At 51.4% G+C, this 12,820-nt stretch overlaps 5 protein-coding genes across 5 annotated transcripts; 2 read left to right on the forward strand and 3 right to left on the reverse strand.

The window, feature by feature from the left end:
• Positions 1 to 524: 524 nt before the first annotated feature.
• Positions 525 to 1,881, forward strand: M431DRAFT_481511 (hypothetical protein; the record flags this gene model as incomplete). The annotated part of the gene is made up of 4 exons (XM_024915962.1): positions 525 to 624; positions 1,025 to 1,272; positions 1,440 to 1,679; positions 1,753 to 1,881. 4 exons carry the CDS (start codon positions 525 to 527, stop codon positions 1,879 to 1,881), a joined length of 717 nt encoding a protein of 238 aa, XP_024775731.1.
• On the forward strand, positions 1,837 to 2,712 carry M431DRAFT_416406 (hypothetical protein). The gene is made up of 4 exons (XM_024914980.1): positions 1,837 to 1,963; positions 2,032 to 2,378; positions 2,447 to 2,585; positions 2,635 to 2,712. The coding sequence occupies exons 2-3, from the start codon at positions 2,115 to 2,117 to the stop codon at positions 2,558 to 2,560; spliced, it is 378 nt and encodes a 125-aa protein (XP_024775732.1). The 5' UTR covers positions 1,837 to 1,963; positions 2,032 to 2,114; the 3' UTR covers positions 2,561 to 2,585; positions 2,635 to 2,712.
• M431DRAFT_416444 (hypothetical protein) lies at positions 2,611 to 3,389 on the reverse strand. The gene is made up of 2 exons (XM_024914981.1): positions 3,044 to 3,389; positions 2,611 to 2,992 (listed from the first exon to the last, which is right to left on the reverse strand). Exons 1-2 carry the CDS (start codon positions 3,304 to 3,306, stop codon positions 2,815 to 2,817), a joined length of 441 nt encoding a protein of 146 aa, XP_024775733.1. The 5' UTR covers positions 3,307 to 3,389; the 3' UTR covers positions 2,611 to 2,814.
• Positions 3,390 to 6,201: 2,812 nt separating this feature from the next.
• M431DRAFT_481512 (hypothetical protein) lies at positions 6,202 to 8,522 on the reverse strand (the record flags this gene model as incomplete). The annotated part of the gene is made up of 2 exons (XM_024915963.1): positions 6,202 to 7,305; positions 7,410 to 8,522. The coding sequence occupies 2 exons, from the start codon at positions 8,520 to 8,522 to the stop codon at positions 6,202 to 6,204; spliced, it is 2,217 nt and encodes a 738-aa protein (XP_024775734.1).
• Positions 8,523 to 9,258: 736 nt separating this feature from the next.
• M431DRAFT_416471 (hypothetical protein) lies at positions 9,259 to 10,096 on the reverse strand. Its single transcript, XM_024914982.1, has one exon. It carries the CDS (start codon positions 9,877 to 9,879, stop codon positions 9,346 to 9,348), a length of 534 nt encoding a protein of 177 aa, XP_024775735.1. The 5' UTR covers positions 9,880 to 10,096; the 3' UTR covers positions 9,259 to 9,345.
• Between the last annotated feature and the right edge of the window lie 2,724 nt (positions 10,097 to 12,820).

The raw sequence follows: 12,820 nt of genomic DNA on the forward strand, positions 1-12,820 counted from the left end.
GGGCAGTACCTCATAGTACCTCGTACTTCTCCATACCCCTTACCCCGTACTACAGAGGCCCTATTTAGTACCTTGACCTACTGGAGTGACAAGGAAGACGAGGAAGCCACCGCCGTGCAAACGCGGCACTACTGCCGGCGAGCCCCACACCGGACAGATTAAGGTCAGTGCACCTATTTTGTATGGAGGCAGCTGTTCGCCCTTGCCGATAGCTGCTACTTGTACTTTCCATTTACCAGAGATGCGTACAAATATTATGGGGATGTCTTATGTCTTGGGTACCGTACATGTAGAGGTACTGACGTCAAAAGACAGGCTGGGTGCCTAAGGTATCGAGAAAAGGCAATAGAGACAAGACAGGCAGAAAGAAAGACAAGATAGACATGTCGTGATAGAGCATCTCCGACTTCACCTCCAAAGTACTGCGGCCATGCATACAGGCATATAAACCACCCACACCAGGAAGCATACCCACATACACGTTGCATGCATGGATGGCTAAAAAAACAACTTCTTGGGCCACAATGGGCACGATGGCTGATCCGTCGCTCACCAGCTTCAGCAATACAACAGCCGTTCAGCAGAGGCTGACAAGGGGGACGACACCGGGCTCCATTTTCCCAAGTATCGGCGCTGCTGGATTCTGAGTCTTGATACGTCTGCCGAACGACCAGGGGGATTCAGTCATCCTCAATACCCTTACCCACCCGATACAATTGGTGCATACAAATCAGCACTGCTCATCCTCTCACTGCTGAAATCTCTTTTTCTGCCTATCTTGGTATCATCTCTGCCGACCAAAGCATACGACTGTGGCTCTGTGGCACTCCTGCTTTGGGCCAATATGCTTTGGGGGTGTGCAGCCGTCAAAGCCAAGTTTCTGCGCTGTCGCGCAACCAGCCACTCCGTGCTCCGTACTCACCTTCATGCCAGCTCGGCCGTGAACCACTGATTCCCCGGTCGACAGTCCGTGTGACGCGGCTCTTATAAGTTTGCTACCCATTAACATTTACTGTACTCCGAGGCAATCCAGGCAGTGCTAATGCATGTGCGGAGCAGGTCCCATCCACGCTGTCAGCCAGAAATACAGAGTCATACGGAGTACAGCTTTCAGAATTGCTGGCGTTTGGTGGTGCCGGCGTGTCCGCCGGATCCCAATCCCGGGCACCAAGTTCATGGCTCGATGAGTTGTCTCAACACCTTGTCGCCAGCTTACCAGTTGCTGGCAAACACATACATGGCCCCTCCCATCTAAGCAGCAGGGCTGAGTGGGTACGTATGAAAATACGGATGGGGAAGCTAGGAAAGAAAGAGATGGAAACAAAAAAGAAGAGAGAGGAACCGAACCGGCGTTCTGGCTGCGAGACTACCTGAAAGGGATCACTCTCCTGAGCTATGGGTGCATACGTGCATATTACTTGGGACCAATATGCCGTCAGGTATGGAGGCTGTCTGCAACATCGGCTACCTGTCAACGTATACCAAGTGGTATTCTTGAATGCGCTGAGGTTGTGTTGCAAGAGCCAGCCACTAGGATGCTTCCCCCTTGGGATGCCGAGATTGCTGGCAGGGCGGGCGTGCATCTATGGGCGTTTGTTATATGTGCATACGCGCACATATACATACAAAGTGCACATGCCTTTGGCGTGGATGTGTTAGGCGACGAACCAACTGGAGACGTGAGTAGTAGATCGAAGGAGGTCCAGCTGACAATTACTAGTTCCTACTAGGCTGGTCGATACCTCTGTGTAGAGCAAAATTGCGGATTACGAGTACTCGGTGCTGCTAGGCCATAATACCATCACAACACGAGTGGCAGATGGGAAAACAGCGTCTGAATGTCCAGCGATGAGAAGCCCACATCACGTTGGCGCCGATTAATTTCTTTTTCAGCACGACTCTGTCACAGAAGACTGTCTCTCCTCTTCCGCCTCCTTCATTTTGGAGCGGTCATTTATTCTTGGTGATCCACCCGCGTTTGGAGCCCATACCGCAGGATCTCAATGTCAGCTAAACACGAATGTACTACAGTTCTGTGGTGCAGGTCTGTGGAGCACACGACGACTGCATTAGCGGTGATGCCACTTAATGCGTGTTAAGGCTGAAGTCGCTGTATGCCATGTACTACCACCCACTCAAGCGGCATCGCGAAGTCTGAACCATTCGACTCTGGGGATCTAAAAGCGAAGTGCCAACGCATTGCTTCCAACCCTGCGCCTGGAATCGTGTATCAATACATACACGCAACAATACCTGTACAATACGGAGTACAAAGGGTCGAAAATCTAAGCCCCGAAGGAAGGGAGGGAAAGGCTAAGAAGTCAACGAAAAAAAGAAAGCAGCAGGGAAGGGTTAAAAAAAAAAAAAAAAAAAAAAAAGTGAGCACGGGATGACGGCGGGGCATCCTGACGGTGACAACTAAGCACACACGACTGACTGACGATAGGCCGAAAAGGGGCGTGAGTTGGGCATCAGAGCGGGTCTCTTGATCTTGTTTTGCTGCTTCATTCAGTTCAAAAGGACCGCGGCCTTGGTGTGCGTCCCTAAAAGGCCCAAGTAAGGCACGAAGGCAGCCTAGTATATAGGTATGTGAGTGTGTACGTGACTAAAGTGTGCATACCTAAAAACAAGCAGGGAGCTATATGATGGCTGTTGTCGTCCCAAGGCACAATATTCATATATGTTGTGCGACGCATTGATATCTCTTGCACAGCAATATGTGGATAGGCAGATTTCATCTCTCTCTCTGCGCATTGCGCCAAACTGTTGACACGACACACGACGACACGACACGACGCAGATTCGGCGCCTCGATCAAGTACCAAGAAGTACACGCGCAACCGTACTACCTACTCCGTAAGTAGCGTGGAGAGAAGATGCTGGGGTTGCGAAGGGATTATGCTTCCTCTTCCACACCGGTGCGGAGAAGAAAAGGAGATTTGAGACATTGCTCAGGTGTAACCATTTGCGCTTATATGACATTTGGAACCATGTACGTACTTGAAATTTCGTTTCGCAGCTCGCGCACTAACACTCGAGCCATCCAAAGGAGATGCAGATCATGAGAAGATTACCAACCGACTGAAACAATGGGAGAGGAGCCGACGCTCTGGAATCATGTCGCATTGAGGTGCTTAGTACGACAGGCCCAGCGAAGAACTCAAATCTTAACCATACCGCACCATCTACTAAGGCATCCCTGGCGCAAAGATCTCTCCCGCCCCGCAGCCCGTCGCCAGAAATCGAGCCGCTACATAGATTCGGCCATTTTGTTCCCTCGGAACTGGACGATCCTCGTGATATCATCTGCGCGCTGCACGACGCAAGACATTGTGTCACGCCTGCTTGGCTGCTTGGGGTCTCACCTGTGGGATGAGATGACTACGAGCACATAGGTAGGTTAACACTTACGGCCGAGCGCGCACAAAGACGGCGCCTAGCCACTTGTAATGGCTCTCTTTCCTTTTTCCAGCTTATTCCTCTGTCTTCAACCACCCGTGTTTCCATTCCCTTGTATTCCAAGCCGTTCCGCGAAGGAGGCCCCCCACTTGACGCAACTCGCAGATTGCTTTACAAGGCATCATTTTGGCATCCACGTATCTTTGGGCGTACTCGTACGTACTTGTACAGGTATTTGTTAGGCACCAAATTGCACACCAACGGGACTCGGGTCTGGGAACTGCTTCCTTTTTTTTATCATCTAAAATAGTATCCGTTTGGTGGCTGCAAAAGGGGTAATGCAATTTACCTGGGCCGCGGGATTCCCTAGTATCCTCGCGCCATGTTGTCTCTTTGGGCATCATGTCTTGACAACAAACCGTCGTGTACTTGGCAATGCCGTTGGCATTTGGCCCCTCGCTTCCGAACGACGGCTCGCGGCACCGCCTTGTGGGCCGGAAGCCGGAGCCGCTTGTTTGCTGCTTGATCTTCTTTGCAGTCGGTGAGCGAGGCGGAAGAGGCTTGAATAGAGTATTGGGTCCCAGTCAGTTAAGCGATACGCCATGATTTATCCTTGGCCAAAGAGTCGGTGATGAATAGGCGGCGCCCTGAAAGCAAGACGTCACGAGTGAGCCAGGACGCTCTGCAGGAGGCAGCCAGCCGAGACCTGCAGAAAAGCGAAATGTCACATCGCCATCTGCTTGGTCTCACGGCGCGCTTGACTACTGACTTGTACGTGCGTTGCCCGTAACTAGCCAAGTGCTCAAATGAATCATGTAGCTCTCAGAGCTCCTGGGTTTGAACAGATGCCAGAAGTGGAAGAAAAATACGGCGTCTACAGAGATCGTCTCTTGTTGGCATCTCACACGCAGTTGCCGAGGAGCAGGATTCACCCCATGGCTCCCCCTCGCCTCATTAGCCTTGGTTGAGGCGCACATGATTTGGCAACCCCAAAAAGCTGCACAACCAAGCTGTATTTCACACTTTTGTTGTTGTTTGCCTCGTCCCAGTCACATGGAGTCAAAAACCATTCGGTCAGGCTATGGGGAAGGGAGGAGGAAGACACGGCACTATGTCTAACAATAGCTGGTTCCACAGACTGCAGTAACAACGAAGTCACACAGGTTGTGTTGGCCAAAGTTTCTGTACGTGGCCATCTTCCATCATGTTTGACATGAACAATGCCATCTATGCGGCTGCAAGCGGACAAGCTGCACCCAACCCCAAAGAAAGTGAGGCTTCGAAACCCAGCGGGAATATGCCTCTCGACTCTCACTAGAAGACCTCTCCGTGTTCATCCCGTTGCTGTCGGGATAACACAAGATCATGTTCTTGACGTGAATCTAAATTAACTCCCCCCCTTTTCTCAGCTAGTTTGCTGGCTTTTTCTTCTTCGCCGCGTGCTGCCACCCTCTCCCGTCTGGGTGCCGTCAGGCCGCTTGGTGCCCATCCAATAGACATGGCGACTTCGGCGCAGGGAGTGGGAAGAGAAAAGGTGGCTTGCATATGCTTGACTGGTTAGTCACTGCTGCGGAAAAAAACTCGTGCGGACAATTCTGAGTGACTATTGGATAATATGCGTGGATAGAACGTTATCACGCAAATTGTGCCGTCGTCGTCGGGCTTCTACAGCCGTCCCGGAAGTGCACTTTTAATTTTGAGATAGACGGAATCAGTCGCCCCAGCAAGTAAGTACATGGCAGGGCATCAGCTTGGGATCGATTCATCTTCCTATCTGAATATCCAAGCAGCACATTATATGTCGTGCATACATGGCCCCTGCCGTCCTGAGAGAACGCCATCTGCTACAACACAACCGGATGCACACGGCATATACTGATGTTTACAGGAAGATATCATGAAATGATCGAATACGACCTCATGGGAAAGACGGCATGTGAAAAATAATGATCAGTAAGTTGTGCTAATCAATGTAAGAAGCATCCATACCAAATCATCTAGAAGAAACAACAAGACCAAGCCGATATCCTTGAGAAACAACATGATAGAATCACCACTCCAATCAACCCCGACAAGAAAAGAAGCATAACTTCCCACCGCCCATCACGCGTAACCTTGTAGCGTAAGCTTAAATCCAAACACACCCGTCGATCCCGTCTCATCCATACCCGTCTCTAGACTAAAAGTCCACAACTTTACTAGACTAGACGGGAATATACATGAGAGCAGCAATATCGGCCAAGTGCATTCAGTCCCACGACGAACCGACCAACAAACGGAAGCAGCTCAAACTAAATCCCTTTCATAAAAACACTGCTCCATTGAACACTGCTCCGTTCAATCCCGTCGTACGAGGCCAGTCCCGAATTCCCGGGTCAGGTCTCTTACACCACCCCCTATGTGTCACGAAGCCTCATCCGCCATGAGCGTCAGGTAAACAAGTATACGAAGGAAGACGGGAGAAACGGGACGTAGCTTCCCATGTCTGTACCATGAACCTATCAAGTCCTCTTCTCACCTCGTCCCTCTGTATCCACAACAGAGGAGGCTACCCGTGCCATTGGCGTCATGTAGCAAAGCAAAGCATTTTTGTCATAATCAGCAAGTAGCCTTAGTGACATGCTTTTCCAATTATAGCATAGAGTCACAGAGAACACTCACACGAGTCCATCAATAGTCGTTGTCTAGTCCAATGCCTTGTCTCAACATTAAGGGTCAAAACAGAAAACATGTACACTAGTCTTCTTTCATGCAGCATAGCAGTTCAAGGTTCAAGCATCATTTCCTAAACAAACTTCTACCTTACTTGAGCGTAAAACTATTGCTTGTTCCCACAAACGACGACACTCCTCCAAACAGTGCCTTGGAGTCGCCGTAATACTTGACACGGTATGTTCCCGGCTGTGCATTGCCATACGTCTCCCAAGTAATGTCCACCTCGCTCTGTCCCAAGATGAAATTGGTTCTTCGCCAGGTGTAGACCAGGAACCAATCCGAGTCGTCACGTACCTGCGTCCATGTTCCGCCGCTGCCTTGTTGCTCGATTGCCGCAAAGGTCTGTTCTTGGCGGAGGTTGTTACGTGGGTTGGCACCCACAAAAGTGACGTTGACGACATCGCCGATATTATACGTCAGGTTCGGCTGCACCAAAACGTTGCCAAAGCTCTTGCCCAGCGGTGCGTTATCCTGGACAACATCGGTAATAAATGAGATCATGTTCTGTCGGTTGTCCGGAGGGAGGACACCTTGGGAGGGGTTGCTGGTCGAGCTAGGTTGGAGGTAGTGCAAGTTGCTGACGGTGAGATTGATGTAGGCGTTGAGCTCGTTCCGACCGAAGAGGGTTGAGGCTCCTTCGTAGCGCTGGATATCGTACTCCTCAGGCGTTGCGCAGTAATGAGAATAGCTGTTCGCTGGGCCACCCAAGACGACAATGGGGTCCTCATCAAGGAATGTGGCTGCTTCCTGTGCAACTGCGGCCTTCCAGCGCCGGCCAGCCATAGTGGTAGCTTCACTAGGACTGACAATAATGACAAGCTGGCCTACGCGGAGCACCTGAATGTCCACGATATTCGGCGTCCAGGCGTATGGCGTCGAGATCTCACCAACGTCTAAAAGAACAGGTTTGGGCTGCTGGCACGCAACTTGCTGGGGGCCTGGTGCTTTGAGAAGGCCACCAACAAGTGACCAAAAAGGGTTGTTTGGCGCACCAGAGTCACCTTGAACGAAATCAAAAGCGCCGGGCCAATCAGAAGTTCCAGCAGCAAAAGAGAAGCCGAGAGCGGCCGGGCAAGTCTGAGCCTTGGTTCCGTCTGGCAACGTAAAGTTAAAGTATCGCATATCCTGGAAGAAGTGGAAGGCTTTGACCGTGGATCCAGAAACTGAAGTAGTAGATGATTTCAGATTGTCCTATGGTTTCGTAAGTTGCAGTTCCTTTTCCATTGAAATAATATATAGATGGGTATAGGTGAGGTGAAAGGGAAACAAGCAAGCAGAAAAGACACATCACTTACATAGATAGTCTGAGCTCCAGCAAATTGCCTGCGGCCCATTTCGTAACAGCTCTTTGCGCCGAGATCCAAGGCCTGGAACTCGGGTCCTCGGCCGTGACAACTTTGCGACTTACCGTCCGCACAAGTGCTGTTTTCGAGGCTACACTGCTGGCCAGAGCCGTCGTCGCACCAAGCACCAAGAACATTGGGAGTGGTATCGCCAACATTGGCCTGGCTGAAGCCTGCCACGAAGCCATCCGCAGCTGTAGCGTCATTCTTCATAGCACTCTCGAAGAGCCATGCAGCAACACCTTTGTTGTCACCGGCAGCATGAGTGTTATTTCCAAGGAGGGAAGTGCCGTGAACAGGGAACCATGACAAGACACCGATGTTCTTTCCGTCAGAAGCGCGCTGGAAGCGAAGCAAAGTCATGGTAATATCGGTTTCCGCGTCATACTGGGCTCGCTCCTCCTCTGGGTTGTTGAGATATGCCCAAAGCGAGCGGTTGATGGCTCCATCGGGAATATCCGTTGTGCCGACATCGAGATAGCCCTCCTGGAGGCTCTCATGGGCACGCTGAACAGACAGGACAGCACCATTGACAATGGCTTGGTAGCTCTGCTGGCTCCAGCCAAGGGACGTGATCTGTGGCAGCAGGTAATTGAACCAGGCGCCGGGGCCAGAGTGGCTGTGAGTTCCCGTCAGAGCAATATTGTTCTGACCATAGACGGCATAGTCACTGCCTAGCGCCTTCAGACCGTCTAGGAGGCCATTCCGCATAGCAGTGTCTCCGGACTGCGTGTCGAGGACCAGGTAGACAAAGCGGTCACTGGGATTGTTTTTGTCCGCAATGATGAAAGCACGGCTGTAGAGACGCTGGCGAAGGCCAGATCCCGTCTGGTCCAGGTTGGCATATCCAGCAAAGCCAATCTCCACCACCGGGCCTGTGATATCGGCCTTGCCCACGCCGATGAGATACGACTGACGATCCGCATCGGCGAGCTTCTGGAACTTGTGCAGTTTCCCGCCGGGCTGAGCCGTAGCAATGGCGCCGAACAGCACCACGGAAAGGAGAGCAAAGATGCTAAAGATGGAGAGCGCCGACCGGGCCCTGCCGGTAAAGAGCAACGCCATGGTTGGAGATTCGAGAGCCGGAGCTGGCGACTTGACTTTCTCCGCAGTTGGGAGAGGAGCCAGTTTCTCCAGCTCTCCCTGTGAGGAGTCGGCCATGCAGTACTTATTTATCTGCGCAGTTCAGTTGAGTAGTCCTAGTATAGTATAGGCAAGGTAAGGCAGACGTGAAATTAATGCCCAAAAGTCGTGAACTGTCTATCAATGCTTCTGCTTGTAGTATCGGCACGGATCACTTGACTGTAAGGGAAGCAGCTTGCGTTCCGCTCCTGCCCATTAAGACATGGCGATGCCATCCAAGGAAAGGGCGGCATGCCCGGCTGCCCTCCAACTTTAAGCTCCGCACCGCTAGTCCCGATACGCGGAGCTATACTGCCCTTGTGGGGTTAGCGAGAGCGGCAGTCCAGATCCCGCTGGGGAAGGCTGCTCTGGGACAATACAATTGGCGTCGTGAAAAAGGCAGCTATGATGCGTAATTGCGATATTCAATGGAGTATTTTATTTATTTTAACTAAGGTATTCTCCGTATTAAGCGAATAGCCTTCTCCAGCTGTTTCTTTCAACTCCTTTCTACACTTGGGATTCTGCACTTGAGATTCGAATTGCATGTCCATATAATGACAAATACTCGGAGTCGGGTCAACCCTCATCATATCGACAACAGACGAAAGAACCACGAGTAACTCCAAGCGACACACCCAAGGTCGTATTGATTGCTATCGACATTCATGCGACCCCGTTCTGCGCAGCACTCACAATTGACACCTTACATCTAGGAGGGCACCGGCCGGTGGGACGGTCAACGTAGCATCAGCAGCTCAGCTTCTTAGCCATCATGCAGCACCCAGAGAAGGCCAATACGAGTCCGGACATGCAGTTGAGCACGGCTAGGCCAGCCGACTGTCGTCACATCGCGCAACGAGACAGGTCTGGATGGCAGATCCAAACAAAGTGTTGCGCGTGCTGAGCTGTTGGTTGTGTGACGGCAGCCCCCCCTCAGATCAAGGTTGAAAGTGCGGGGAGGGCCGCTAACATAGATGAACTGGGTCACCCGCCATCCGCGGGCTCCATTGGGCAAATGCCAGTTCGAATCCACTGTGTCTGCCGAGACTTCGAGTATTTTTGGCGATGGAGCAGGGAAGAAAACCGGCCAATCTGGCATTCTGGTCTGGCTCTCCTTGAGCGAGTCAAAGATCTGCATACAGAGCCAAGACAGCGGATACATACAATGACAGATCACCACGTCATCGTGAGCGTCGTATGTCAGACGTGAATCTCTAAAAGCAGGTACAGGCAACCAATGCCGCCCGTTGTCTTCGCCGGTGTGTGCAAGGCGAGGCATCGTCATCACCTCCACCATCCCACGAATCGGCGCGATGCCTTAGTCGAGCGGGGGGTGTCAACACTGGCATTTCTACCACCGCCTTGAACAGTATTATGTCCGATTGCCCAACATGAGCCTCGGTTCTGCATCCGGAAAGAAAGAGAAACAAACAACCCTTGTCATTTGGCTTGTGCAAAAGCTCAAGCTGAGATGGGGCTGGGTTGCGAAAGTCGTCTGAAGTGGCATGTACCATTTCAAAAATCAAATGGAGAGCTTTCCCAACCAACAAACGCCTTAGCGCCTAAGCTGGTAAAGAAGCAGAGGAGACAAGATCAAGATTGTATTAATCGATGTATTATTCTCTTCACGTTAGTAGTATCCGACTTAATGTATAACTAACGACTGCTTCTGCCAATCTACATAGCAGACCCTTTGCTCATACCCTACACTCCGCAAACAAGTTGCTGTTCCCTAATCCTTCTTCTCCAAACCCACGATCCAAGGCGCATAGTTGTACACGAGATATCCATCCACAGCCAAGCACGTCGCAATTCCATATGCAATGTACCGGCGAGATTGAGGCGATAAATTCCTCCAGCTTCGTGCAGACGCAGAGATGCTTGCGTCGGCCGGCTTGAGGGTGCGTGCCGAAGTGGAAAAGGCGGCTCGGGTGGCTCGCGACGCGACGGTAGAGAACATGATGTGTTTTTTGCTTATTGTATTCTTTTATTGTCTCCAAGAAAAACCAATGAGTAATTGAGTGCTTTTGCGTTTGATTGCGTAGCTTGATGATGAGTCTATTGTTTTAATGGATTGAATTGATGCCGATGCTCTATTTCATTCAGTTCATCACGGTCTTTATATACGTAGGCGCGCCACCTTTACTCCCGCCCAGTCGTTATGCTTATTCGTAAGGTTTGCCATTATGCCCCAACGCCACAATAAACACTCTCCACGCGCCCCATCATTTCAGGTACAATCAAGCATTCCAAAAAATGCGCATACATAACCCGATATAACTCAACATTCACTGCGGCTTCGTGGGCCGCGTTATCGTCAATGGCTTAAACGGCTTGCGAAGCCTATCCAGTCCCGGCGGCGGACCCAAGCCCACCGGACGCCTTACGCCGCCCCTGGAAGCGGCAGAAACAAACGTCGTCCTGTGAAAGCTCGTGGCAGGGCGATCGGGAGCAGAAGGCTCTTGCGTGGTTGTCTGTTCTTCTTCTTTCACGTCTACGGCTTCAGCTGGTCTTGGTGGAGAGCTGGAGAAGCAGTGATACCGCTGCTTAGAGCCTTCGTCGTCGTCCTGCTTGATGACGCTGGGCCTGTTTAGGGCATTGCCGCTGGCGAGCTTGTGTTTCGCCAACGATTGGTCGACGGCGGGTAGCTTTGGGAGCTCAGGCGCCTTCGTCTCGGCCGCCATTCTAGCTGCGGATCGAGATGCTGCAAGCTGATATCGAGCCATGGACGCGTCTGGACCGCCGAACCCGCCGCCTGTAACCGCTGGCTTCTTTGACGCTGTGGTTACAAATCCAAGAAGACTGGACTGGTCTGCCTTTCGACGAGTTGTTCCCATTTTGACAGCCTTCTTGGCTGCCGCCGCCTTTTCTGCTTCAGCAGCAGCGGCCGCAGAGAGGGCGTTTTGATGCGCTCCGGCCGACATGAATCCGGGTAACGAAGCCATGGTAAAGTTGGACGCTTGCTCCATGGTTGTGCTGTATTCCTTCTTCCATGGCCGCTCCTCGGTCGCTTCTTCTTCATCGTTACCATAGCTCTGGTTGTTTAAGCGCTGCCTCTTGGGGCCCTTTGGACGATATCCCTCTGAGTCTTCTAGACCCTCCGCATCTCTAGTGTCGATTGGATCTACAGGAAACAGATTGTCCTCTGGGGCGAACATGGCCGGGAGTTTGGCAAAGATTGCTTTCTCGCTGGGGAGTTCCCTCCCAAGGATTTTTGCGACCCCTTCCAGGACTGGTCTGTTAAACGATGCTCCTTGCTTGGCAAAGGCCGATGAGGCGAATGGTGAAACAAAAGGTGATAGCTCGACCTTTGTGCCCATACCCTGAGATCCGTACAAGGGACAGCTGAGATAAAGCAACGCTTGTGCTCTGGTCATGGCCACATAGAGGAGCCGCCTTTCTTCGTCCAGGTCCTCGGCCCTTGAATGGGGGATGGAGCCGGCATAGACTGACGGAACAAACACAATGGGCCACTCGAGCCCTTTGGCAGCGTGAATAGTTGATATAGTTATCACTGCTTTTTTCTCTGCCCCTTCGTCGTTTTTCTGAGCATCGGATGCCAGCGCGACGTTTGCCAAGAAGCGGCCCAAGATGCTGTCATCTTTCACCTGATCGACGTTGTCGATTTTAGGTAGCATTTCATCTTCTAGATTTGCTGCATCTCGTACAAAATCATTTGCCAAGCTGAGGAATTCCTGAACGTTTTGCCACCTCTGCTCATGGTCTTCGGGATACTCTGACTCGAGGTATTGTTTAAAATCGAGCTGTGACAGTAACTTCTCAATTAGATCAACTAGAGTATGTTGAGTGTCCTCTGTGATTTGCTGGGCTTGAGTTTGAAGGTTTGAAATTATTCTCAGCAGCTCGGTGTTGAGCTTCTGCTCCATCTTGGGCAGTATCTTTGTCGTCGCTTTACGACTGCCCTGGCAGTGCTTTCTCAAGAGCGACCAGAGACTTATTTTCAGTTGCTCGGCCTCTTCTATAAGTCGTTTGATCGTCGTGTCTCCAATCCCTCGACGCGGAACATTAATGATTCTAGCAATGGCGTCGTTGTTGTCCGGTTGATAGATGGCGCGCAAGTAATCTAGCAAAATCTTGATTTCTTTCCGTTCATAAAACTTGTGGCCTCCAATCATCCGATAGGCCAACCCCGCCTTTCCCAATGCCGACTCGATGTGTCTGGAGAGAGAGGCAGACCTCAGTAGAATAGCCACGTCTTCGTATGTGAGCATGTCCCC

The sequence above is a fragment of the Trichoderma harzianum genome (genome assembly GCF_003025095.1).
Source record: "Trichoderma harzianum CBS 226.95 unplaced genomic scaffold M431scaffold_5, whole genome shotgun sequence".
NCBI lineage: Eukaryota > Fungi > Ascomycota > Sordariomycetes > Hypocreales > Hypocreaceae > Trichoderma > Trichoderma harzianum.

What these genes read in the sequence shown, in the direction of transcription:
- M431DRAFT_416406 (XM_024914980.1), top strand. Translation starts at nt 2,115, where the DNA reads ATGCCATGTACTACCACCCACTCAAGCGGCATCGCGAAGTCTGAACCA. An exon ending in AAAAAAAAAAAAAAAAAAAA is followed by an intron (nt 2,379 to 2,446) that starts GTGAGCACGGGA and finishes GACTGACGATAG; the next exon opens with GCCGAAAAGGGGCGTGAGTT.
- M431DRAFT_416444 (XM_024914981.1), bottom strand. Translation starts at nt 3,306, where the DNA reads ATGATATCACGAGGATCGTCCAGTTCCGAGGGAACAAAATGGCCGAAT. An exon ending in ATGATCTGCATCTCCTTTGG is followed by an intron (nt 2,993 to 3,043) that starts ATGGCTCGAGTG and finishes TCAAGTACGTAC; the next exon opens with ATGGTTCCAAATGTCATATA.
- M431DRAFT_416471 (XM_024914982.1), bottom strand. Translation starts at nt 9,879, where the DNA reads ATGGTGGAGGTGATGACGATGCCTCGCCTTGCACACACCGGCGAAGAC.